We start from the raw sequence: 27,380 nt of genomic DNA, 5'->3' as shown, positions 1-27,380 counted from the left end.
AGAGGTGACATTTGATTTCGAAGTATACGTATGAAGAGAGCAGTCTGCAAGTCAAACAATGTCTTCTAACAAGTAATGAATCTTTTAAAGGACTGAGCAAGGAAATAAAGGGAATAGGCACCCTGTTCGTTGGTTAGTCTTTTTCTGGAGTACTCTATCTGCATGGGATTCACACCACAATAGGTCTATATCTGATTTCAGTTCCTGAATATGTACATGAGGGTGGCACCTTTTCTATCAAAAAACATATTTTTCTCGGACTTCGCCTCACTTAGGTTCCATTCCCAATAAAATTGAGCTGTGTGAAATTAGGGATTACTGGGATATGTAGGAAAGGTGCACACACACTTTTAAGACTAGAAATTCCAGAAGAAATTCCAGAAAATACTTGTCAACTTTGGAAACTATTTCTTTTGCAAGATTGACTCACTCTATCTGATATAGGCAGACTATTTACATCTATTTCCATAATTGAATATGCTTTCATTTCATGGATCATATTGGCCACTGATGGAACAGGTCAGTGACCCCAACACAGGTAGAGAGGGGGAAGAACAATCTAAGCTGTTCTTCTTTGTGACAAACTGGACTGATCCAATACTCTTTCACTTTCAGGGGAATGTAGCAGTCATAGCAAGTACAATGTCTCTGTATTCTATTTATTTGTGGGATATAGATTAATGTTTATTTTATTTTATTTTTTTAAATCTCCTGCCAGAAGCATGCTAAATATATAAAATTAAATATATACATGATTACAAAACAACAGTAGTTATACATGCTGGGTGGTTATAATTAAAATGCAACTATTTACAGAAGTCCAGTGTAGCACTGTAATTATTGTATGGCAGAGAAACACAATGGATATACTAATTTGTTAATGTGCAATCAATTTACAATGGAAGAAAATGAGTTCCAGTTGTGGCCACCAGTTGGAAACTTGGCACTGCGAATATAAGAAGGATGTGTAGATATGTTTCCATATGTAATGGATTAGGAACAGAACACAGGCAGAAAAGATCAAACAAGTGAGAAAAGCTTAATGTTGATTTTATTATTAACCGCTGCTTACACAACTTGCTCAATGTGAGCATCAGGGATATCAACAAGATGCTGCATCCATAACATGACGTGGTCAACATTTCCTTGCAGGTGTTGTGGTGGAATCTGAGCAAAGTGCTTGAGCATATTGACCTTCGAATCATGTAGAAATAACCAAAAGTCCTTTGGATTCAGATCAGGTGAACTCACGTGGAAGGTAGCATTAACCAGACTTTCACTGGATGAGCAACATGAGGTGTTGCCCCATCTTTGCATGAAAACAGTTGTTTCCAGGCAGATGTGCGCTTCGAAAGCGAGAAATGCAGTTGTATGATGAGGCCTCAATAACATGCAGACATTACAGATCATCACACAGGCCCTCTGGACGAATTGTCTTCAAAGAAGAATGGACTGAGAATAAAGGTGGTTGTGAATGCACACCACACAGTCACATTCGGTGAGTGCAATGGCTCTTCATGCACAACATGTGGTTTAACAGTACATCATATTCCACTGTTCTGTGTATACACTGCACGCTGTAGTGTAAAATGTGTCTTGAACTCCACAGAATATTGCCCAACCACATGTCATCAGCTTGATCCATGCAAGAAACCGAAGAGAAAATTTGGATCTTTGCTGCATATCATGAGGTCTCATTTGCTGCACCATGTGGATCTTATACAGGAACCAGTGTAAAAGAGACTGCAAAAATTTCTGTACTGTTAACCATAGGATGTACAATTCTCATGACATTGCATGACCACTAGCACAACTGGGACATGCACTACATAGTCAGCTGGAGCAACAGCAACCTCATCAATAACTTTCACTGGGATCTACTTTTACAAGTACATCTACATACAAAAACCACAAGCCACCATATATTGTATGGTGAATGGTACCTTGTATCCCTACTAGTTATTTCCTTTTCTGCTCCACTCACAAATAGAGTGATGGGGAAAATGACTATCTGTATTCCTCCATATCTCTCTAATCTTGTCTTTGTGGTTCTTAACCGAAATGTACATTGGTGGAATGTACATTGGTGGAAGTAGAATTCCTCTGCAGTCAGCCTCAAATGCTGATTCTCTAAATTTTCTCAGTAGTGCTCTTTGAAAAGAACATTCCCTTGCCTCCAGTATTTCCCATTTGAGTTCCTGAAGGCTCTTTGGAATCTTTGCATGTTGTTCAAACATATTGGTAACGAATCTAGTGGCTTGCCTCTAAATTGCTTCATTGTCTTCCTTCATTATGACATGGTGTAGATCCCAAACACTTGAGCCATGCTCAAGAACGGGTTGCACTAGCATCCTATATGCAGTTTCCCTTACAGGCTAACAACACTTTCCTAATATTCTCCCAACAAACCAAAGTCAACCATTCGTCTTCCCTACAATCATCCTTATGTGCTCATTCCATTCCATATTGCTTTGTAACATTATGCCAGGTGCCACAACCAAGCTCATCTGCATTTTCAAATTTTATTTTTGTCTTCTTTAAACTGATTTAATGACATCAGGCCTCTCCTCAGAACTTCTGTTCAGCAATACTCTCTCAATGCAGGTCTACTTTGAGTCTTTGGGTTGATTCCACAGTGCCAGGTCTTGCAGGCGATGACATCTCTGTCGGCAAAAGATTCAAGTCTCGGAAGGGAAGCATTTTCACAGCGGACAATAGCGAGTGTAAACCACCCACTGCCAGCTGCTCCAATGGTGACATCAAGTGAGAAATTAACTCGACAACCACAGAAGAATATAGGTCCATTCCGAATAACAGATTGTGCAGTGCCATTTGTGCCAAGTTTATTTTCAAGACTAATAATATGTTTCCAGAATGAGATATACAATGTACTTTGTAAGTACACCACTAATCTTACACCATACATTGAGTCTCTCATTAGCATTGATCTTCCTCCTATTCCTTGTGTACAATGAAAATGGTTTGTCTGTGGTTACTACACATGTACCATAATTCCTGTTTGGTAATACTCCAATTGCAAACGTACGAAAATGTATTATATCTCTCTCGTTATAACTCTCAAGTCCTGCAAGTGGTCAATCACCTCCTCGTAATATAGCAATTGTCAACCACGAATTGCCACTAACAACCTCTGTAGTTGTACAAGAAAATTCAATCTTGCAACCAACAAACGTTATAGGTTCTTGAAGTAGTTCTTGTTGTCCTGTTTCATTTGGAGTAATAGAAAAACTATCCACACTCTTGTAAACAGGCATTCTGTTCTTCCTTCTATACGTCCTCCTCCTGTACGCCATGGCTGTGTGTCTTGTGCGGCTGCCTCGAGTCGAATGAGCATGCTGTTGCCTCATGAGCGAGATATACAGTCCCCTGACATCATAGCGATAAGCTTATCTGGGCATGGCAGGCTATGTTACGAGGAGGTGATTCACCACTTGCAGGACTTGAGAGTAAATGGGAGTGAGGTTGTTTAACGTAGGTTCAGTCCAGGGGGATGGCGGGATGAAAGGATGTGTTGGAGTGCAAGTTCCCATCTCCGCAGTTCAGAGGGACTGGTGTTGGGTGGGAGAAGCCAAATGGCACATAGTGTGTAGCAGGTTCCTAGGTCCCTAGAATTATGCTGGAGGGCATGCTCTGCTACTGGGTATTGGGCATCTCCTAGGCGGACAGTTCGTCTGTGTCCGTTCATGCGCTCAGCCAGTTTAGTTGTTGTCATGCCGATGTAAAAGGCTGTGCAGTGCAGGCATGTCAGTTGATAAATGACATGTGTAGTTTCACATGTGGCCCTGCCTTGAATTGTGTACGTTTTACCAGTAGCGGGGCTGGAGTAAGTGGTTGTGGGGGGGATGCATGGGGCAGGTTTTGCAGCGGGGTCGGTTACAGGGGTAGGAACCGCTGGGTAGAGAAGGTAGTCTGGGAATATTGTAGGGTTTAACAAGGATGTTACGGAGGTTAGGGGGCCGACGAAAGGAAACTCTGGGTGGTGTGGGGAGAATTTTGTCAAGGGATGATCTCATTTCAGGGGTTGACTTGAGAAAATCATATCTCTGGCGGAGTAATTTGTTGATGTTTTCGAGGCCAGGATAATGTTGGGTGACAAGGGGGATGCTTCTGTGTGGTCTGGGGGTAGGAACATTGTTGTTGGACGGGGAGGAATGTATTGCTCGAGAGATCTGTTTGTGGACAAGGTCAGCAGGATAGTTGCGGGAGAGGAAAGCACTGGTCAGGTTATTGGTGTAATTGTTGAGGGATTCGTCACTGGAGCAGATACGTTTGCCACGAATACCTAGGCTGTAGGGAAGGGAGCGTTTGATGTGGAATGGATGGCAGCTATCAAAGTGAAGGTACTGTTGTTTGTTTGTGGGTTTGATATGGACAAAGGTGTGGATGTGAGCTTCAACAAGATGAAGGTCAACATCCACGAAGGTGGCTTGGGTTTTGGAGAAGGACCAGGTGAAATTCAGATTCGAAAAGGAGTTGAGGTTATGGAGGAAATTAAGCATTGTTTCTTCACCATGAGTCCAGACCACAAAGATGTCATCTATAGACCTATACCAGGCCAGGGGAAGCAGCTGTTGGGTCTTCAGGAAAGCCTCCTCCATGCGGCCCATGAAGAGGTTGGCATAGGACGGAGCCATCCTGGTTCCCATGGCCGTTCCCCTGATTTGTTTGTAGGTCTGGCCTACAAAAGTGAAGTAATTATGGGTGAGGATGAAGTTGGTAAGTGTGATGAGGAACGAGGTTTTTGGAAGATCTTCGGGTGGGTGTTGGGAGAGGTAGTGTGCTCAAGGGCAGAGAGACCATGGGTATGTGGGATGTTTGTGTAAAGGGATGTAGCATCTATGGTGACAAGAAAGGTTTCAGGTGGGAGAGGAGTGGGAATGGATTTGAGGCGTTCTAGGAAATGGTTTGTGTCTTTGATGTAGGATGGGAGTCTGCGAGTGATAGGTTGGAGGTGCTGGTCTACCAGGGCTGAGATACGTTCGGTTGGAGCTTTGAAGCCTGCTACAATGGGACGGCCAGGATGGTTCTCTTTGTGGATTTTGGGTAATAGGTAGAAGGTAGGGGTACGTGGCTCAGGTGGAGTGAGTAATTCTATGGAAGCCATTGTGAGGCCTTGTGAGGGACCTTGGATTCTTAGGATTTTTTGCAGCTCAGTCTGGATGGAGGGAATGGGATCCTGGGTAACAGCTTTGTAGGTTGAGGTGTCGGAGAGTTGATGCAGTCCTTCTGCCACATACTCCACACGGTCAAGTATGACAGTTGTGGAGCCTTTATCCGCCGGGAGGTCTATTTTCAGCAGTCTATTTTCAGCTCCTTAATGGCACGGGATTGAGCTGGGGTGATGTTGGGGGTTGTTGGGATGTTCTTAAAGAAGGACTGGGAGGCAACACTGAATGTGAGGAATTCCTGAAATGTCTGCAAGGGATGGTTTTGGGGGAGGGGAGGAGGATCCCTTTGAGAAGGCAGTCGGAACTGTTCTAGACAGGGTTCAACACTGGGTCTAGTATTTGGGGGCTGTGTTTGGGTAGTGAAGTGGTATTTCCAGTTGAGGTTCCGGGTGAATGAGAGGAGATCTTTAACCAGGGCAGTGTGGTTGAATTTAGGCGTGGGGCTAAAGGTTAAGCCTTTTGACAGAACAGATGTCTCTGGAGGAGAGAGGGATCTGGATGAGAGGTTTAGGACTGAATTGGGACTGGCGATATGTGGCATTTGACTGTGGTTATAGTTGAGATTTGGTCTGTGTGGGGTATGTGCTGGAATGGGGAGACTGAGTAGGGTGGCTAGGCTAGGTTTGTTGGCTATGAGGGGGGTTTGTTGAAGGTTCTGTTGTGGTTGGAGTTTGTGAGGGATAGGGAGAGGGACCCCACTTCTTAGGTGTTGCACTAGCACTGTGGATAGTTTTTTCAGGTGTTGTGTGGCATGGAACTCAAGTTTGCAGCTGGCTTCTAGGATGATGTTCTTGAGTGTGTTCTCCAAGCAAGGGTTTGAGAGGTGGAGGACTTTGAAGAGAGATAGGAGCTGTTGGGAGTGGTGGTTACATGAAGTAGTGTAGAGATTCAGGACAAGTTGGGTAAGGGCTAAGGATTGAAGGTTCTGGAAGTCCAGGAGAGACTGGTGGAAGGAGGAATTGCACCCGGAGATGGGAACTTTTAAGGTAAGCCCTTTAGGGGTAATTCCAAAGGTTAAGCAGGACCGGAGGAAAAGTATGTGGGATTGCAATTTGGCTACGGTGAATGCATGTTTCCGGAATGAATGTAAATAATGTGGTATAGGATTAGGGTACATAGTGGGTAACTGGTGGGTAGGGAAATTAAATAACTAAAATTGAAATAGTAATCATAAGAAGGAATAAAATGTGGAGGGAAGGACGAGAAAGAAAGAAATTGTGTTGGTAATGTTCAATACCAAAGGAAGACCACTAAATAAGAAAAATACGGAAAAAGTTGACCAGACCAAGCAAGTATGTCCAGATCAGGGGAAAAGAACACACGTTGCTCAAAAACAGAGATAGCGAGTGGCGAAAAAAGGATCGCGCGTGCTGCAAAAGATATCGCGCGTACCGCAAAAAAGATCGCGCGTACCGCAAAAAAGATCGCGCGTACCGCAAAAGCGATCGCGCGTGCCGCAAAAAAGATCGCGCGTGCCGCAAAAAAGATCGCGCGTGCCGCAAAAATGTCCCAAAAAAATTTTCTTGTGGCAGAGAAAGATAGCCAATGGCACAAAAATATCGCCAGCAACAAGAAATCGACGGAAATTGATGATACTAGTAGGTGTGGAAGAGATTGTTGGCTGGAAAACAGTGAATAACGAACGTTAAAACTATGGAATGTTGAATAAATAAATCAATAAATAAAAAAGAGAAGAGGACTATAAACGGAACAAGATAATAGGAGGAAGATGAAACTAGCACAGTTGGTGACGAAAATATTTATTTATGGATATATAAAACACTGAAGAAGAGAAAATGTTAAGATGACAGACGTAAGTGATAGCTAACAAAAGGGACAAAACAATGAAGGATGTGGACCATATAGGTGATCTAAATGATTAATGGAAAATCTCATATAGAGATGTGAAACAAATACTAACAAAGAGATAGAGGGGCTGGCCAGTACTTACCTCAGCTCAGTACAGCCGATAGATACACACAAAACAAAACCGAAAATTTATGTTCCTAGCTTTCAGAACAAATGTTCCTTCATCAGGGAGGAGAGAGGGAAAAGAAAGGGAAGAAGGGAAAGGAGATTCAGTTACTCACAACCCAGGTTATGAAGCAACAGGGAAAGGAAAATAGGGAGGGTAGCAAGGATGGAGGCATTGTTGTCAGAGGGAATCCAAAGATATTCTACTGTAAGTACTGTGCCAGCTTCAAACCAAAGAGGATGCATACAGAAGTAAAGAGGTATATAGTATAAAGATAAACACAACTATGCAGGATGAAAAGATGCGTGAATGGCTAAGAGGAAAGGGAAAGAGGAGAAAACTGAAGAGTAAATCGGAGTGAGGTTGTTTAACGTAGGTTCAGTCCAGGGGGATGGCGGGATGAAAGGATGTGTTGGAGTGCAAGTTCCCATCTCCGCAGTTCAGAGGGACTGGTGTTGGGTGGGAGAAGCCAAATGGCACATATGGTGTAGCAGGTTCCTAGGTCTCTAGAATTATGCTGGAGGGCATGCTCCACTACTGGGTATTGGGCATCTCCTAGGCGGACAGTTCGTCTGTGTCCGTTCATGCGCTCAGCCAGTTTAGTTGTTGTCATGCCGATGTAAAAGGCTGTGCAGTGCAGGCATGTCAGTTGATAAATGACATGTGTAGTTTCACATGTGGCCCTGCCTTGAATTGTGTACGTTTTACCAGTAGCGGGGCTGGAGTAAGTGGTTGTAGGGGGATGCATGGGGCAGGTTTTGCAGCGGGGTCGGTTACAGGGGTAGGAACCGCTGGGTAGAGAAGGTAGTCTGGGAATATTGTAGGGTTTAACAAGGATGTTACGGAGGTTAGGGGGCCGACGAAAGGAAACTCTGGGTGGTGTGGGGAGAATTTTGTCAAGGGATGATCTCATTTCAGGGGTTGACTTGAGAAAATCATATCTGTTTGTGGACAAGGTCTGCAGGATAGTTGCGGGAGAGGAAAGCACTGGTCAGGTTATTGGTGTAATTGTTGAGGGATTCGTCACTGGAGCAGTTACGTTTGCCACGAATACCTAGGCTGTAGGGAAGGGAGCGTTTGATGTGGAATGGATGGCAGCTATCAAAGTGAAGGTACTGTTGTTTGTTTGTGGGTTTGATATGGACAGAGGTGTGGATGTGAGCTTCAACAAGATGAAGGTCAACATCCAGGAAGGTGGCTTGGGTTTTGGAGAAGGACCAGGTGAAATTCAGATTCGAAAAGGAGTTGAGGTTATGGAGGAAATTAAGGAGTGTTTCTTCACCATGAGTCCAGACCACAAAGATGTCATCTATAAACCTATACCAGGCCAGGGGAAGCAGCTGTTGGGTCTTCAGGAAAGCCTCCTCCATGCGGCCCATGAAGAGGTTGGCATAGGACGGAGCCATCCTGGTTCCCATGGCCGTTCCCCTGATTTGTTTGTAGGTCTGGCCTACAAAAGTGAAGTAATTATGGGTGAGGATGAAGTTGGTAAGTGTGATGAGGAACAAGGTTTTTGGAAGATCTTCGGGTGGGCGTTGGGAGAGGTAGTGCTCAAGGGCAGAGAGACCATGGGTATGTGGGATGTTTGTGTAAAGGGATGTGTTTATCTTTATACTATATACCTCTTTACTTCTGTATGCATCCTCTTTGGTTTGAAGCTGGCACAGTACTTACAGTAGAATATCTTTGGCTTCCCTCTGACAACCATGCCTCCATCCTTGCTACCCTCCCTATTTTCCTTTCCCTGTTGCTTCATAACCTGGGTTGTGAGTAACTGAATCTCCTTTCCCTTCTTCCCTTTCTTTCCCCTCTCTCCTCCCTGATGAAGGAACATTTGTTCTGAAAGCTAGGAACATAAATTTTCGGTTTTGTTTTGTGTGTATCTATCGGTTGTACTGAGCTGAGGTAAGTACTGGCCAGCCCCTCTACCTCTTTGTTAGTATAAGTAAGATTTTTGTGTGATGTTTCATTTTCATGCAAATGCAGGGATTGGGGGCACTGGATTGTGGGCACCATTTCTCCATTTCCTGCTGACCCCAAAACATGCACAGCTCAGTTTCTTGTGCAAAGGGATGCAGGACATGGGCTGATATTAGAAGTAAACTGAAAATGGAGGAAGGTGACCAAATCCAGAGGCTAGACTGAAAAAAATCTCTGGACGCACATTTGTTTATATGTAACTTGAACATGGAATGCCTCAGGCTACTAAGGGAGGTCTTAAAGTCCTCCCGACACACTGCAAAGCAGACTAAAGACCATGTGTAGTGATAAATTAACCAAATTTTGGTCATAAGTAATTGAGTAGGCCTATGTATATTATAAATGCACTAACTGAAATGTTGCCATAGAAACATGAAAACTTTGTTGTAATTAATAACAACAGCAATAATAATATACCTTCCTCTTCTCCTTCTTCACCTTCTTCCGGAATTGGTTCTTCTCCCCTCAGTTTAGCCTCTTCAGCTGCCAGGAATGCCTCTTCATCTTCCTCTTCTTCCTCCCTTTCTCCTTCCTCCTCCTCCTCACCCTCTTCTTCTTCCTCAAATGTTTCTTCCTTTGGTGGGAAGAAGTATTCACAATCCCGGATGCCCTCTTCAGGTGACAGGCTGAAGTAGGATGGTCCAAGAGCTGCCATGTTAAGCAGTGGTACCTTGTTAGTCGTGTCTAACTGGATTACCAGTTTCTCATTACTGGAAACAAAAGAAAAGAAGCACATTAACACCTGTACGTGGGATAAGAAATTGACATCAGAAAGGAAGATAAAAATCTCCAGATATTAAAAAAAGTAAAGGACTACCTTAATGCCCATAATTTATCAGAATATTTGGACTCTAGGATGCAAGATGTAGGATGTTTGCATTAAACCAATCTTAATTTTGCAGCATACAGAAAGTTTGGAAGTGATCTGTGTAAAGCTACATAAATGTTTTGTTTGAAGTCTCAGACAAAAAACAGCAGTTGAGTAGTAAAGGAGGGGTGGCAGTCACTTTCTTCACTGTAGCTGTTTTTCTTCTAATATACCGTTTGATGCATATTCGAGGCTAATCCCAAAAGTAAGGTCTCCTATTATTTTATAAGCACATAGACCTGTTTATTTCTACAATGGTTAACATTAGTTTACAGCTTGAAGATTTAGCTATTTTTCGACATAATCACCATTTTTGTCGGTGCATTTTTGTAGACGCTGTGGCAGTTTTTGCCCTCCCTCTCTCTCACTCTAACTCTTTAATCATCTCTCTTTAGTCAGCACTGTTCTCTGTTCATATGCAGATGTCTCATGAAAATTGCCTTCTGTAAAGTGGTATTACTCTACATACAGATCATTTATTTGATCTTCTACACTGGTCCCAACAATTTGTGACGACCCCATACAAATAAAATTCACATTCATACTGTTATGACAATGCAACCAGCATGAACCACTGACTGCCAAAATTCGCACATCATGCCAATGGTTTCTGCTCTGGACAAGACAGTGCTTTCAACTATCTCTTCCACCATCTTTAGACATAAACTGTGTAAGTGAAGTGTTTCAACTCTGATTCGACTTCTGATGCTGAGCAATTGACAATGACCAACGCTCTACTGTGGAATCTCGTTACCATACCCTACTTGCAGAAATCCTATGCACTAACTGGACTGCAACATTCTGGGTGCACGGATTTGCTTTCATTTGCCATGGACAGCAAACATTTCGCATCATGCACAAACTGCATGCTGCAACAGTCTCAGTGTCCTTCCTTCCTCACAGTGGCCAAGTCCAGCCAACTTCACCCGATCACTTCTGATTCTGATGTCAATGTGCCTGGCTGGAGCGACAATCTTCGCATGTCAACAACCCCATCTCCCCGTGACCTGCTCCACACCCATGCCTGCACAGAACATTGCCATTTGTCTCGCACCCAGGCCTGAGCAGAACACCGCCAAGAACACTATGCCCCCACTAATGCAGAATACTGTCAACTGTGCCATGATTGCACAACTCTCTCTTGCAGCCAAGTCCACTGCACCCAGGCAGAGCCACTTCTGTCAGCATCATATAATGTATGTCCCTACTGTAGCTCAGTGCAGTGACCTGCAGCCAGTCAGAAGAAATGACTTTGCGCTGTGCAACCAAGTTCCATGTACTGGCACATCTGTGTATGATTGTCACCCAACTTGTGCCCACCCAATAGTGCTTGCAGTGAATTTATCTATCTGAGAGGACTATTCTAGTTGCCTCAATGTTCCACACAGCAGTGAATCTTGTCTCACTCTACTGACAATGACTGCTGCCAGATTTCACATCTCTGATTGTGCACATGAATGTGATCTTTTCATTAACTCAGGCACTGATGAGTATTCTGTGAGGCTTCCACCCCATCCTCTAATGAACTATTTCCTGGCAGACAACTTGCTGCTGCTTGATTGCTCATTGACAACAAATGAACCTACAGCATTGCAGCTGCATTAAGCTGAATTACTTCTCTCCTTGTTTGTACATCACATCACATCACGCCACTGTACTTTGGCATGGCCCGTTGTATCCGAAGACCTTTCGCACTGGCCCCCACCTGCTACATTGACTATTGAAGACAAAGAGCAGGAAGACAATAGTACATCTGTCGACACACTTAAGCAGTGTGCCCCCTCAGCTGATGAGTTCTTAGTGATTCAGAAACACTAGGCCAGCTGCTGTGTGACACACAACATAATAATGACACACTCACAGCTCTCACCATAGCATGAGAATAGCTCACTGTCTAGACACACAACCATCATGATGACAAGTGTGACAGTGTACACGTAACCCCAGTCCCTGCGACTGTCTGACCATGCCCATTCTCCGGTCCACTCAGCATCTGTGCTGTCACTGATCATGGGCATGCAACAAAACACACATGACAGTACAACATGTTTCTCCTGGCCACCTTGCTCCTCTGCTGTTGGCATCTCTGGGCACGTCTCTCTGGCTGGACAGCACGCTGTCACCACATCACTTCTGCATGACTCAGCAGAAAACAGCTGAATCATTAAAATTACCAAGTAAGCAGCAACCAGTCGCAAAATCGTGTTTTCTTTATTTACTTTTGCAAATCAATTTCAACTGATGAACAACCATCACGGTGCTACAAATACAAGAATAAAAATAATTAATAACAGTGACCAAATGAATAAATGTAAATAAAGCAACGTAAAATCAATTAAATGTATACAGACACATTAAACCATTTAAAATGCACATACAAATTTACCTTTCAACAAATATGTGCCCATAGTAGTAACACTGGCTTAAGCAGACGTCAAACATACAGTGATACATCGAGAATTGACTATGACAACGAGAAAACATAATGGGGAGCTGCAAAGCAAACCCGCCCTCTATACGAAAAGGTACAGCTAAAATAAAAATGAAAAGAAGAAATGACATACAAAGTGAGGTACAATATAATGATAAAATACTGAAATATTTACAAAAAATGGATATATTGACAAAGTACAGTTATATACGCCAAAAAGCGATTGTACAAATTAGTAAAAGGGAACAAACATAGGTGAGAAGCGCACCATAGAAAAAATTTTAAAAACTTTAAAAATAATTTTTTTTTAAATTATTTATCATATTATCGAAGTGCAAAAGTTAATCATAATGCCAAAACGTAAAACGGTGTTGGCATCCATATAGTGTACAGTTAATGATATTCAGGAAGATCGGATTATTTCGCAGATGGCGCCACATTGCTGAATGCACATGTAAAGTAAACTAAGTTGAGATAAGAAAATTACGGACACGAACGAAACAAGATCAAATGCAGAAATAAAGTGCTAGAACACTTCATACATGGGAAAATTAACACAGGCTCGATAGGATGAATTGGGAACTCGTAGGGGCTCTTACGGTGTGCTCCCTCACGATATGTAGCGTAGGAACTGCTGAACCAGCATCGATTAATAACCGACCTCTGCGGCCCAAGTGATTCCCCCATGTGGACAAGTACCCTCCACCTCATGCTACATTCACCTGCAACTGGGTGACTCCACCGGCAGAACCAGCAGCTGCAGATGCAGACACAGAACACCACTACACTGGGCCCTGGCAAGTGGAGGGCTCACGACGCAAACCGAGAAACAGCACGCAAACAAGCGAGCAACCGCACTCGCAAGGTAGCTGAAAGGCACTGCTGCCTACACCGAAACCCACACCTCCGGTTAGGAACACTAACACAACAACAAACATGATCCGACCTGCAGTCAGCAACACCACAGTAACACCAACCGCAGCTACACCCGCACATCAGAAGACTGGTTTTCTCCCAGTCGTAATACAAAATTACGGGGACCTTAGTGTCCTCAACACAACATTCGCGGAAAGGCACACACCTTGCACGCTACACACGAAGTACTCTGGGGATAGGGCCTCACTGTACATGTCAACTAACAACGAATATAAAGATCTCCTTATCTTCCTCAAAGAAAAGGGGATCGAACATTATACGTACAGGACTGCTGAAGAACAAACACAGCAGTATGTGGTAAAGGGAGTGGACCCCAATACCCCAAACACTACAGTACAAGTGGCGCTCAACTTCCTAGGATTCGACTGTAAAAGTGCTTCCAGGATGACGGGCTTCCGCTCCCACCATCGTCTACCACACTACCTGGTCGAGATGGCCGACACGGCCGCCTCCCGCGGCCTTCTGCAGATAAAAGTCTTCTGTGGATGGACATAAGAGTAGAGATATACGAACCACCACAAGTTCCCCAACAATGTAACAACTGCCAGCGGTTTGGTCATTCGGCCCTCCGCTGCGGCCTGGCACCCCGTTGCCGCGGATGTGCTGGCAAACACGCATCCAACGCCTGCACACTAATCCATGAAAACATACGCCGTTGCGCCAACTGTGGCCAAGGCCATGCGGCCAACTACAGGGGCTGCGACGTGTACAAAGAGATGCAGAGGCGCAAAAATCAAAAGTCGAAGCCACCCAACATCATAACATGTCCAAGGCCCGCACCAAACCCTGTTAGGAATGGTGTATCGTTCGCCATGGCTACACGCCCTGGAGGAGCGGAGCAGGCCGCGGAACCTCTGCGCCCAGCACATGCACCTAACACAATCACTGCGACAACAACACAGTCGTCTCAGCCAACATGCAACACTACAGCCACATTGGTACCAACACCAGTCCCCAAAAATAACACAACCCCACCCCCTGAAACCACTACCTGTGAACCTACACACGACACACAGAAAGACACACTTACACAAGGACCCCCAGAACCAAAAAGCCAGAGAAGGCGTAGGCAACCACGAGGTAACAGGAGTGGGAACACACATGCACCACAACAAAGTACCCAGCAACAACAAAACACTGACACACAGACACACAGTCAGCAAGCCAGTTATACCAGCACACACACTACTCTACCCATCACCACATCTGTAACACAGGCATCTCAAAATGTTCCACATAACAACACCACAAGCGCCAGCCCACACATAATGACAACACCAGCACCAGCGGCCGCCAGCACCAAACCCAGCCACAGGCCGACACACACAACACCAACACAACACTTGAGGGTTTATTGGCAACAATATTCCCCCCTCACACGACCGCTCAGGTCTTTAACAAGTTCGCGGTGGCCATCACAACACTCGTCACACAGCTCATAACTGCTCAACCTGGGCAGTACTGGGCCGTCATACAAACAGTGCTCACCACACTGTTTACATCCATACATGGATAATACGCCACACCCGGCCCCCATCGCAAACAACCAGACACTGACACAGATCCTGTTCTGGAATGCAGACGGGATCAACAACAAAATGGCGGAATTTGCCGCGCTCATGGAGCGTAAGGGTATGCTTATCGCACTACTGAGCGAAACTAAGCTCAAAACACACAACCAACTAAACTTCACCGGCCACTGCGTCTATCGTACCGACCGACCGGACGGCACCGGTCATGGCGGAACAGCCATCATCATACACAAAGATATAGAACACACAAACATAGTGCTCCCTGAACTTGAAAAACTAGAGGCAACCACCGTCAGGGTCATGTTCAATGGAGCCTACACTACACTGGTGTCAGTATACAACAGCCCTAAAAACATCAAAACACGCGACATCTGCACAATACTCAACATATCACCGCGCGTAATCGCCGCTGGAGATCTTAACGCAAAACACCCAGACTGGAACTCACGAATACGAAACTCCAACGGCAAGAAACTATACGAAAATGCACTAGTATGAAACTACATCACACTAGCACCAACTGAACCGACGGACATTCCCTACCGGAGACGACACAGGCCAGACATGTTAGACATGGCCCTCATCAAGGGCATAACAACGACACTCAACGTTGCCATTGAAAATGATCTGCCCTCAAATCACCAACCCGTTATACTGTACATTGAAGAAACACTGCAGCACATGGAACAACGCAGGATGTTAGACTACAGGCGCGTGAATTGGACCCAGTTCAAGGAAACGCTTGACAGTCGCAGCCCACCCACCCACGCGATTAATGAGACAGCCCAAATTGATGAGGCAGTTGAAACCCTCACTGGCGCTGTCCAGGACGCAATAGCCGACACCATACCAAAGCACTTCAGACAGCACATTGACAGGCTCCAGGGTATAACCCGGGAAAAAATACAAACATTTAAGACACAACAGGGGGACCAGAAACTCGAAGGGCTGGACACCACGCAATCTGGCGTGTCGCAGCTGGCCTGACACTTCACCAGGGAGAAACTGTACACCCCCATGTTACAAGGGCCCGACGGACCAGCATATTCTGCAGAAGAAAAAGCGGAACTGATGGCCCTCACACTCGCAGCGTCATTCACACCGAACCTGGATCCCTCAGACCCAGCGTTCACACTTGCTATGGACCAGGAGGTCACACGCATTTTGGCCCAACCAGCACGCAACATCATCCGACAAGCTAGTACAGCAGAAGTCAAATGGGCCATCATGCATACCACCGCTAGGAAGGCCCCTGGTCACGATGGCATTCAGAATCGTGTTCTCCAGGAGTTCACGGACAAAGCTGTAGACTACCTAACACACATCACGAATACCATACTCAAGCACCAACACTTCCCCGCCTTTTGGAAGACGGCCAAGGTCCTGATGTTCAGGAAGCCGGGGAAAGACCACTCCCTCCCACAAAATTACTGACCCATCAGTGTGCTGAGCGCGCTCAGCAAGATCGTTGAGAAGGTAATATTAAAACAACTCATCAGGCACTGTATCACAAACGACACCCTGAGACCGGAGCAATTCGGTTTCAGGAATGACCACTCAACAACACAACTCCTCCGCATCGTTGAATACATAACACACGGATACAACACTAACAAAGCGACTGTGGCGGTGTTCCTGGACATCGAAAAGGCTTTCAATCATCTATGGCACAACGGCTAATATGCAAATTTAGCGACGCAGGGTTCCCCCACGGGCTCATACGTCTCATACACTCATATCTCACGGACAGGAGTTTCAACACCGACGTGCAGGGCAGACAATCGACACGACATGGTATCCAGGCAGGAGTACCCCAAGGAAGCATCCTAGGGGCCTTACTGTTTAACATCTACATTAACAACCTCCCAGCTACACACAACACGACGGTAGCAATCTATGCAGATGACACCGCCATCCTTGCGCAAGATTGGAAGCCGTCTAACATTAATTCACGACTACAGACTGCACTCAGATCGGCGGAGCCTTGGCTGGTGAAATGGCGTGTTAGAGTAAATGTCAACAAGTGCAAGGCCATTCTGTTCACTAGAAGACCAAAGCAACTGCGCAGACATCAACACTGCAACCCAATAACACTACACACACGCCCAATATGTTTCCGCGAGAAGGTCAAATACCTCAGTGTCTGGCTAGACAGGAAACTACTCTGGGGGGACCACATTCAACACGTAACCAACAAAGCTAACGCAAGGCTCAAACAACCCTACCCTATGCTTAACAGGCGTAGCACAATGAACAGGAGGGTGTCTAGGTCCATGTACATGACATTTATTCGACCCCTGATGACGTACGCAGCCCCTGTCTGGGGATTCGCTGCGCCAACTTGCCTGCGCCGTCTGCAGCTCATACAGAACAAAGTACTCAAAATCATAAGCAACGCTCCGCACTACACACGCATCGCAGACCTTCACTGAGAATACCGGCTAGATACTATCTTGCAGGTATTCCAAAAACTCTCCACACGACTGTACAATAACACGAGACACTCGCGTAACCCGTTTATCCTTTCTCTGAGTAACTATGACCACAACCATAGATGGAAGCATAACAGACCAAAGACACTACTGGCTAGGAACTAAACATCTATGGTCCATTGAACACTAACACGACAGTACTGGCGAGCCCCTGCAACACAGCTATTACTGGCAACCCCAGATGTTTGACCAGCCGAAAAACAGGCAACCACAGGGAAACCGTACTGTACGCAGCACGCAAACCAACCACACACACCCCCTATACCGCCTGTGAGCCGATCTATGACCGATCGCTCACTAATGTACAACGACCTTGAACTGTTGCAGGGACGCAGCAACTGCAGCAAGTACCGCAACGAGCTCCAGCAACGACAAAAGTAATGATGCACGATACCTCGCACTAACATAACCACACCTTGCATGCACTGTCGCAGATAGCAAGCCGCTACTGCCCTTACTACCCGTCCTACTGTCACAGAGGTTTTTTTCCCTTGGCGCTTGCCTTGGCACTTTTTTTCCTCTGCCCTTACAACCGCTACCCTTCGATCGCTTTTGTCCAATTTCTATCTCCTGATGGACCATGTTAATGAGTAATCTTACCCATATGCATGGATAACATAACAGCCTGCATCCTGTGACTCCTGATTCAAAAACTAACATGTTATACGGAGGTGACGGTAGAACTTTTGGTTTGGTCACCATGCTGGTGTGGGAGTGGAGGGGCCCCTCCTTTATAAATCACGATATGTCTGTTGGTGCAGCCGACAAGGCGGTAAAAGCAAAATTAAAGGGCGTCAATGCAAACGTAGTCACAATAACATAATTCGTATTACTAATCTATTTATCTACTCCTCTCTCATCTTTCCTTTCCCTTCCCATCAAGCAAATGCACGGCGAAGAGCTCCCAAAAATGAACTCCCCTCACATTCACCTGCTCATTGAGAAGGCACACGCTAGCTGATCTATGATGACGAAATATCTCCATATCCTCTAGCAAATCAAGATAATTTCCCTTTTCTACTCTAGGTAATAACCTCACATGCGTCTCTAATCAAGGAAGTTCATGTCCACTATTTATAATGTGGGCTGCAAAATTCGACCTATCAGCCATGTCCTTTCTGTCAATGGCGACATGTTCAGCAAATCTAGTTTCAATTTTTCGTCCAGTCTGACCTACATAACATGCTTTACATCTTGGACAAAGTATTTTGTAAACCCCTGAATGATGTAAAATTTTTACTTTATCTACACCATGATCTGAAATTTGTCCCAAATTGTTCTTAGTTGAAAAAAAAAATAGCTGCAACTTTAAGACTAACTGCCCATAGTATGGTAAAGAAATATATTTCATTGCTTCATTTTTCACTACAATTACTTCATTTGCTCCCATGTCTTTATATTTATTGGCAAATTTTTCATAAATTTGTTGAACAAACGGAAGTGGATAATCATTAGATTTAGCTACGGAAAAAATAATATCTAACATAGTTTTACGATCCTCTTCAGAAAGTGGGGTACAGAAAACACGATTAAATGCAAATCTGAAAAACGCCGTTTTATGCCGATTAGGGTGGGCTGAATGATAGTTTGTGATACAGTCAGTATATGTCTTTTTTCGAAATATGCCATAATGAAGCCTTCCGTCACTATTCCTTATGTATAGATCCAAAAAACTAATAACCCATTCCTTTCAAGTTCATATGTGAACTTTATTTTAGCGTGTAAAGCGTTAAAAGAGGATACAATTTCGTGAATGTCATTTTCATCGCCAATCACAAGCAATAATGTATCATCAATGTACCTAACGTAAAAGACAATTTTCTTTGCCAACTCAACATTCTCATGAAACCATCTGGTTTCAAGGTGATAGATGAACATGTCAGCTAAAAAACCAGAAATCGCGTTTCCCATACTGAGACCGTCTTTTTGCACATAAATTTCGTCGTTGAACCGGAATAAATTGTATTTGAGCATAAGAGACAAAAGGTCTATAAACTCCTCAATTTCATTGTCTATCAAATTACTCAACATTAAATTACTTTTCACAATATCAATAGTCTCATCTATCGGGATATTAGTGTATAAATTCACAATATCCAGAGATAACAGCTTCATACTAGCTGTAGTGGGGATGTTTCTAACCTGCTCAATTAATTGTTTACTATTTTTCACGGAAAATTGTTTATGGAATAGAAAGCGTCTTTTTTTAAGGTGTTTAAACATTTTCGTGCAATTTTACTGAAGGGACCCCCTATAATGTTCACGATTGGTCTCACAGGGCACCCTTCTTTGTGGACCTTAAGTTGGGCCCTTAAAGTAGCTGTCTGTGGGTTCATGTTTCGCAAAGTCAGCTTCTCAAACGGCGTAAAAATGTCTTTATATCTTTTTAACCTATCATTAAGTTTTTTCTGTGCTTAACCAGTAAGATCTTTCTCAATTCTCACAATATTATTATTAGCAAAAAAATCTTTAGTTTTCTTTATGTATTCATCTGTGCTACCTACAATTACAGTGTTCCCTTTATCGGCTTTAGTAACGATCACTTTATTTTTATGCAATTTACTATTTATACTCTTAATGGTTCTGTTTTCCGTAGACAACATTGTATTTACTTTGCTTACTTCCTTAGAAATAACTTTTTCAGTTGCAACAGCAACATGCCTTTCTTCTACTTATTAACCTTTAAACTATTGAATGCAAGCCGTGCATGGACTAATGTATCTTTTACTGCATCTTTATCTTGGGGACCACATGGAGCCCACCATTCATAAGCTCAACCATTGTCTGCTGCTGATCTTCATATGACGTCACTTACACCAATGGTAATATACATGGGGTTTCACATTCAATAACCTGACACCTAACACAGGCTGATGATGCTCTGCAATACCACATTAAGGACACATTGGAGGAACTGAACACAACAAGACACACATGTGTCCACTGTCAGTTGCACTATTCACTTCCAGCTGTCACCAACAGCTTCATCGCCTCTTCCTGACACAAGTTCAACATAACAATGCTGAACTCTATGACTGCATCTCCATCTACACTGACTTCAACCATGACCCAAAATGGATCAATGTCCAGTATTTCTGCCTCCTCTCCCCCTCAAACCAACTGTGGACAGTCACTGCACAGGCCATGCACATTGAAGTTCACACTAGTTAATAAATTAGCCACTCATATCAACTGCACCATCCCCTCAACACATGCTATCACACTGGTTGCATTAGAATGCCTTTGGTATGCATGGCCTCCACATGCTGACATCTTTACCACTGACATTCCACCCCCTTTTCGGTTGCACTATTGGTGGCCTGTGCGGACACATAAGATTTTTCACAAGTCAGCCACAGATATACCGCCTGTTCAGAATTTGCACAATATTCACTGCGACTTTGAGAAATGCTGCAGCCGTATCTCATGAAAGCACCAGTCACAGCATGACTGGTCATGCACATCTGTGTCTCACCACCTACAAGAAACGTTCGAGCCATGCATGGTTCCTACCCCAGCCAAGTCATGGTTAGTTGGAAGAGATTCATACCTGTGAGAAATGTCCAGCTGAGACTCCCTTCCAGGCCAGCCAAGACATGACTGGTCAGGTAAAGCTGCCACACACGATGCCCAATGCCAACTGCCAACAAATTGCCACGTCGCCTTGATGACTTCGGCGTCGCTCCTTCATATCAAGCCTCATGCTCTGCAGTGCTGGTGGCTGTCAACCATAGCAACCACATCACAGACAAGCGAGAGTGACTTTGTGGACTCACTCTGACTGCTGCAACTTGCTCTGTTCATGTATGGCTGTCTTGTATTCATTATCTTCAATAAAGTTGTGTTACTCTACATACAGATCACATATTCAATATTCTACACCCATCCATATCGCAAGTCTTCCTTTTGTGACCACTTCAAGATTAGCACAATCATTTCAGAATCTGTGTAACATAGATGATGACTCAGACTGCAATGTAGAAATCGTATCTGCTGGCGAACAGTGCTTGAAATGTGCATTCATCCAACAAATTGATCAGTAACACACTCCCATCCTCTCAAATCTGCGTCAAAGATCTAGGTATACACATAAACAAACCTGTGGTATTTCCTTTTTATTACATAGTGTCTCAATGTTTTTCAACACATTAAATGTCGGTTACTAGTCTGATAACTGTAACAAGACCTTTGTGGCAGATACCTGTTACAAGTAAATTTTTGTCCTTCGACATCTTTTGATTTACATTCATAATGGTCATTCATAGTGGTCAAAACTAGTCACCATTGCTGTTACCAATGAATAAATGTGCAGAAACAGGGCAATTACATGTAACATTAAAGATTTGGACTTAGCGTGCAATTCAATTCAAATGAACAGCATCATACCGAAGTAACTTAAGACTCGCAGTTCATGTTGGACCATGCGCAGGAGCCACTTCTCCCCAGATATTTCTATTGTTGACAGAATAAGAAGACAGAGAACATTTTACCTGAGCTATTATGAGGAACTTGCTTCACATACTTATGGTACATAGTCTGATTGTGTAAGCGTGACTCAGGAGATTGGTATGATGTCTATAGGCAGGGTCAGTGTTGTGCCGGTTGTTGCACATTGTTGCCTTGTCTGTAATGCCATCAAACATGTCTGGCATTCAACAGTCTTCTCAATGGCTTTGAAAAGATAGTACAAGAGACAAGTATATATTACCACCTCTATGAGGGACAGTTAATCACATTCTTACACTATTATAATTGAAACACCATAACTGAAACAATATAAAGGGGGCAGGGAGCAAACGACAGATTTGCATGACATTCATTGCGCGCTTATATATGCAAATAATTAGTACTGCAGAGCAACCACACAAAGTAGGTAAAAGTAAAAAGCCATCTAAATTCTGCCTATAAGGAAGAGTTATGCAGTGGGTTACTCATTCAGAATTAGCATTTGAATGTTGTTTGTTTGTGAGTAGGAGAAAAGTCGACAGCTACATAACAGAACTTGACAGCTGCATGATCTTGGCCTTTCAAGACTGCAATTTAGGATTCTGCAATGCTGCTAATTGCATTTGTCGATGCCCCATGACTATAATGTAAATACAGTGTTGATTGCTTCAGGAGGGAGATACTCAGGACTATGCAGGAGCTCAATGGCTCCATTTGATTACTGCTTGAGAAGATAGACATATTTTTCACCAGCAGTGCAGGATTGTGCAGCCATGTTATGTACTTCGAGCAAGGAAATGGGATTGTTTGCAGGAAGACAAGCATCAGCACTGGCACTGTGACGATCTTTGTAGCACCAGGATCTGTGTGCTGCGTCGTCTTCGCTTGATGGTCTGCTGCATTGCTGCCCTTGGCATGACAGCAGAAAGAGGTGCTCTGGGGTGGTGCACCCTGCAACAACAGCGGACACTGCAGCGGCGCCACATCACTTATCAAAGGAGTCCCACTTCTGCAGTTAGCATTATGGTGGACATACATTCTCAGCTCCTGATGTGATGGTGTGATGTCTTAGTAAAGAACAATTTGAGATTAGAGCACGATCCAATTCCACCCATCTGCTTTGACCCACAATGTCATATTTCGAGCAAGACTGGGTCCACACAATGGGTTGACATTGACACCAGCAGTGTTTGTCCAGTGTGTGGATGGACGAAATAGCATTGGAACCAACACTGACCTTAATGTTGGTATGACTCTGTTGTTGTTGGTACTCTGACCAAACATGAGAGGACGTTGGGTAAATATCGATATGTTGAGGAAACATTGGCACCAATGTTGTTTGTTTTCTGTCTTTGCCAATTTGAAACCAAGTTTGTTTGTTCATTCGTTTGCTTGTCTTTTTCGTCATATTTATTCCCAAGACGAGTTTTTCAAACTGAATCAGGAACAGCAGAGCAATATTATTCATGCTCAAAACCGCAAATGCACCAGCCTAGATCAGTGTGGCAGACTTTTCTACACTGGCTCTACTCGAATTCAACTGATTGTTGGCTCCAATGTGTGGGTGCTCTTCCATAAACATTGGCCAATGTTGGCGCCATTGCTGGCACCAATATGTGGACAAATGATAAGCAGTATGGCTTATACGAGTTACTAAGACAACCACAAATAATGTTTAATAATAGCACGATCATATCCTTCAAGAAGGTGACCACTTGATAGACCATTATGACCAAACAAACACAAAAAAGGTGAAATATGTCAGTCAGCAAAAGAAATGAAAGTCACACAACAATTGCCAAAGTTAAAGGGTTCTGAGTGGGGACAAGCTAAAAAGACGACAATAAAAAGAGATGATTTCAAAACCACCAGAAAATCGAGTAATCACGTACATAAATCGAACGAAAACATACAGGAGACACACAACTGGAATTGAATTTCGCTTGGCCTACATAAGAATACAATACTCCCCCTCTCCGCACACGAAACAATTACATAATATAAATATGAGACACACGAATTTCTCAGAAGAGACAGAAGAAAAAAATTAAACGTACAACTGGAATCGCTTATTTCGCTTGACCCAAATGAAGACAGCAATATCAGGACCCCACAATAACCATGAAAAGAATATTAAACTTTTCATTAGGCCTTCATAACTCAGACACAGACACTCATATCAAAATCAGTCCCTGGAAATGAAAACCACCAAAAACAAAGTTGAAAACCATCATTCAAAGAGATTTACTTTCCACAAACCAATTAAAATCTTATAATAAATGGAGAAGCTGATAATAAGATACTTACGAACCACAGACAACTCCAAATTAAACAAGGCTGGCCACGAAAGATACTACACACACACTTAGAGGGATTAGAGCACGGTCCGATTCCAACCATCTGCTTTCACATAGCCGGGCATAGAGTCAAGGCAGCATGGAATGAACTACTCTTATCTGTCGTCCGAGCTAGGTTCGACTCAATGCCCAGATCCATAAAAGTCGTTGTTATTGGCAGGTTTGTCAGTCCCCGTGTTCTAAATTTTGCTGCCTGTGTACCGTTAACTTACCCTCAAACTGAGTCATGTATTCTTCACATTACATGAGATATAAAATTTCGTTGCAAGTAATAACTCTGTATGAGGTACTCTTCATATAAAATTTCGTTGCATGTAATAATACTGTATGAACTATACATGATTTCACTTGAAGATGGGTTAACTGTACACAAGGGACGAAATTTAGAGCACAGGACTGACAACTGTGGCAACAAAATGGCTCTAACAAGCTCTCGGGTGGAACAGAACTCGGACGACAGACTGTGACAGCTGGCAGGGCAATTGGGACGCACCCAGTCTTCCCGGAGGCGAGGACGAACTCGCGGTAGTTGGTGGCGACGCGCTTAGCCGTCGGGGCGTCGGAAGATGAGAAGAAGGCCAGCTGCATGATGGCGTCCTGGTTGTCCTTGAGCGCCGGTGCCAGCTCACGGTAGCGTGTCGCCTCGAAGGCGACGGCCATGTGCGGCGGCACCGGCGGCTTGTGGAAGCGCTCCATCTTGAGTGGGAACAGCCGCTCCAGTGCATCCATCTTGGTGTTCACCGTCGTCGGCGTCCACACTGCTGGCACCAACTCTGAGCGCGCATACCGAGCTGCTGGGCTGTGGGTGTTCACAATGAGAACCTCCAAGGATGTGCAACGAGTCAAATACAAATGCAAATCGTAGAAACTTATTAACTTTATTAAGAATAAACTATCACTCAATTGATTAATGCTATTCATACCTATACCAGCTAAATTTAATCACCAAAATTAGAAAGAAAGTAGCTACTAGAGTGGTATCACCAAAATTGCACGTGGAAACATCCAGACTCCTGAGGCGTCACTCGAGTGACGCCATTTTTATCCATACCACTAAAAGATGAAGTCACTTTAACTTACAAGAGGACTGTGCCCATTCATCATCATCAATTTCGTCCAAATTTATGGTACCGTATATACAGGGCTTCGGCAGAAACGAAAGTGACAAAAGGGGAAGTTCCAGACGGCCAAGCATTTAGAAAAAAGTAGCATTTTTCGCACACATCAGGCACAGCATAAGCCATTTATGTTAGTATAGTATCCAGGCAGCAGGTGGCTCAGTGGATAGAGTACAGGGCGATAATTTGAAGGTCATGGTTCGAGTTCCTATATGGAACCTTTTTTTATTTTCCATTTGTACTTTATTTACACTACAAATATACTAATCGAGTTCCTATCTGGTACCTTTTTTATTTTTCATTTTTACTTTATTTACACTACAAATATACTAAGATAATGCTTAATATATTGTAGTCAAAGTGATGAAACCTTATGTGCTGGAGAACAAATTTCTTTCGTTAACTGGTTCATGGGGAAGACAAGCCAATCCACAATTATATGAGATGATGAAGGAGGGTTGCCACTGTGCAGTTGTAAAGTGATTTTTTTCCAAATGCAAACAGCTAGTGCAACCCTACAATGCCTGTTTTTGTCGTCATCTAAAGAATTTGATCTAAAAACTTGAAAACTGCCCCTATCTCTATGACAAAGAAAATAAATCACATCCAAATAATAAATCCACTGCTATCCTCACCAATATTTGGCGAAATGGTGACTTACTGCTAACTGTGTGATGAGAGTAGACCATCAATGAATGTGAACCAAGTTCGTTTCTCTACTAAAACTTTAAAACAACCATGTAACTGTACAAATGCGGTGTTTATAATGTGTGCAACAAGTTCCCCTCTTTTTCTGATATATGTTATCCCGGCAAATCAAAATCATCAACTATAAAACCCCAGAAAATCTAAGTCATCAACTCTAAAATAATAAAACTATCTATTTTTATGTACGAAGTTATCGTGTACACTTTATAATCCCTTCATCAATATTTATTTGTGGTCCCCAATTCTCCTTTGCCCTTTGTTTTCATGCCTTTTATCATAATATTAATAGATACAATATATTGAGCATTATTTAGGTTTATTTGCCATGTAAGTAACTTAAAAATTGAAAATAAAAAGCGTTTCCACATAGCGGCTGGCACATATCACCAGTAGTAGGGCAACAGGGGTATCGCCCCACATTGTGGGTTGGCTACTTCAGTGCAAAGTATACATTCAGTGCCAATTCTATTGTTCTCTCTCAATTGACTGGTCCTTAACCTATAGTTCTGCTAAGAGGATTATGACCCCATTAGGATAATCCATCCTTTTTATTGACAAGTCCTTAACTTGTTGTTCAGTTAAGTGGCTTTCCATGTCAACTCTACCCTCCCCCTCCTTCTCCCACTCCTCCTCCTTCCTTCCCAGAGGGAACTCCCCTTGGTGATACAAGCACACTTTTGATTGATTAATTAATTAACTGAATCAATTCATTAACAGCTCCACCTCTAGGTAACCACCAGTCCTACCCCCTCCCCTCCTTCACCTGGAAAATGGTGGGAAAAAGACTCAACTGATTGGTCATTTGCAGGATATAGATTGACACATATGGAATATTGTTTAAACAATTCCGATAATGTGTGGAATATTGTTTATGCAAACTATTGATGGGATACAAGGCATTATCAGATTGATTGACTAATTAATGAAATTGGTACCTTTTGTGGGGTGCAGTTTTTCTCTGCTTCCTATTGGTGGATACTAGGATTGGAATATTTGGCAGGAGTCGATCCTGCAACCATCCAGTTTCCAAGCACTACTGGATTTGTTTTATCTTGCCTTCTGTCAGTGGGTACTGACACAGTTAGTTCATTTGGTAGGAAGTCTATTACTTTGGACGTACTGTAGCTGAAAGCTTCAAATTTCAGATCAGTTGCATGCTATGTCCTAAACAATTTGTGGGAGGGGCAGGACAGATGCATGCTCACAATACAACTACTTGAACAATAAATTGATAAACTTGGAATTTGGTTTCATGATTTTTAAAGCACTACAGAATTCCTAAACTGGTTCTCTCCACTATATTCAGAAGGAGGACGAAGGGTCTACCACTTGATGGGATAGTACCAAC

General features: G+C 43.5%; 1 protein-coding gene across 1 annotated transcript in view; it reads right to left on the bottom strand.

Annotated features, from left to right (window-relative positions):
* LOC126176321 (fibrous sheath CABYR-binding protein-like) overlaps positions 1-27,380 on the bottom strand; it is a 187,934-nt gene that overhangs the window by 9,138 nt on the left and 151,416 nt on the right. The window contains exons 7-8 of the mRNA XM_049923471.1: positions 24,700-25,005; positions 9,691-9,854 (exon numbers count right to left, since the gene is read on the bottom strand). Of these exons, the coding sequence (XP_049779428.1) occupies positions 9,691-9,854; positions 24,700-25,005 (470 nt within the window). The remainder of the gene's footprint in view (positions 1-9,690; positions 9,855-24,699; positions 25,006-27,380) is intronic.

This window comes from Schistocerca cancellata, chromosome 3, assembly GCF_023864275.1.
Source record: "Schistocerca cancellata isolate TAMUIC-IGC-003103 chromosome 3, iqSchCanc2.1, whole genome shotgun sequence".
Classification (NCBI taxonomy): domain Eukaryota; kingdom Metazoa; phylum Arthropoda; class Insecta; order Orthoptera; family Acrididae; genus Schistocerca; species Schistocerca cancellata.
Note: the sequence above shows the minus strand (reverse complement) of the source record. Positions and strands in the feature narration are given on the sequence as shown.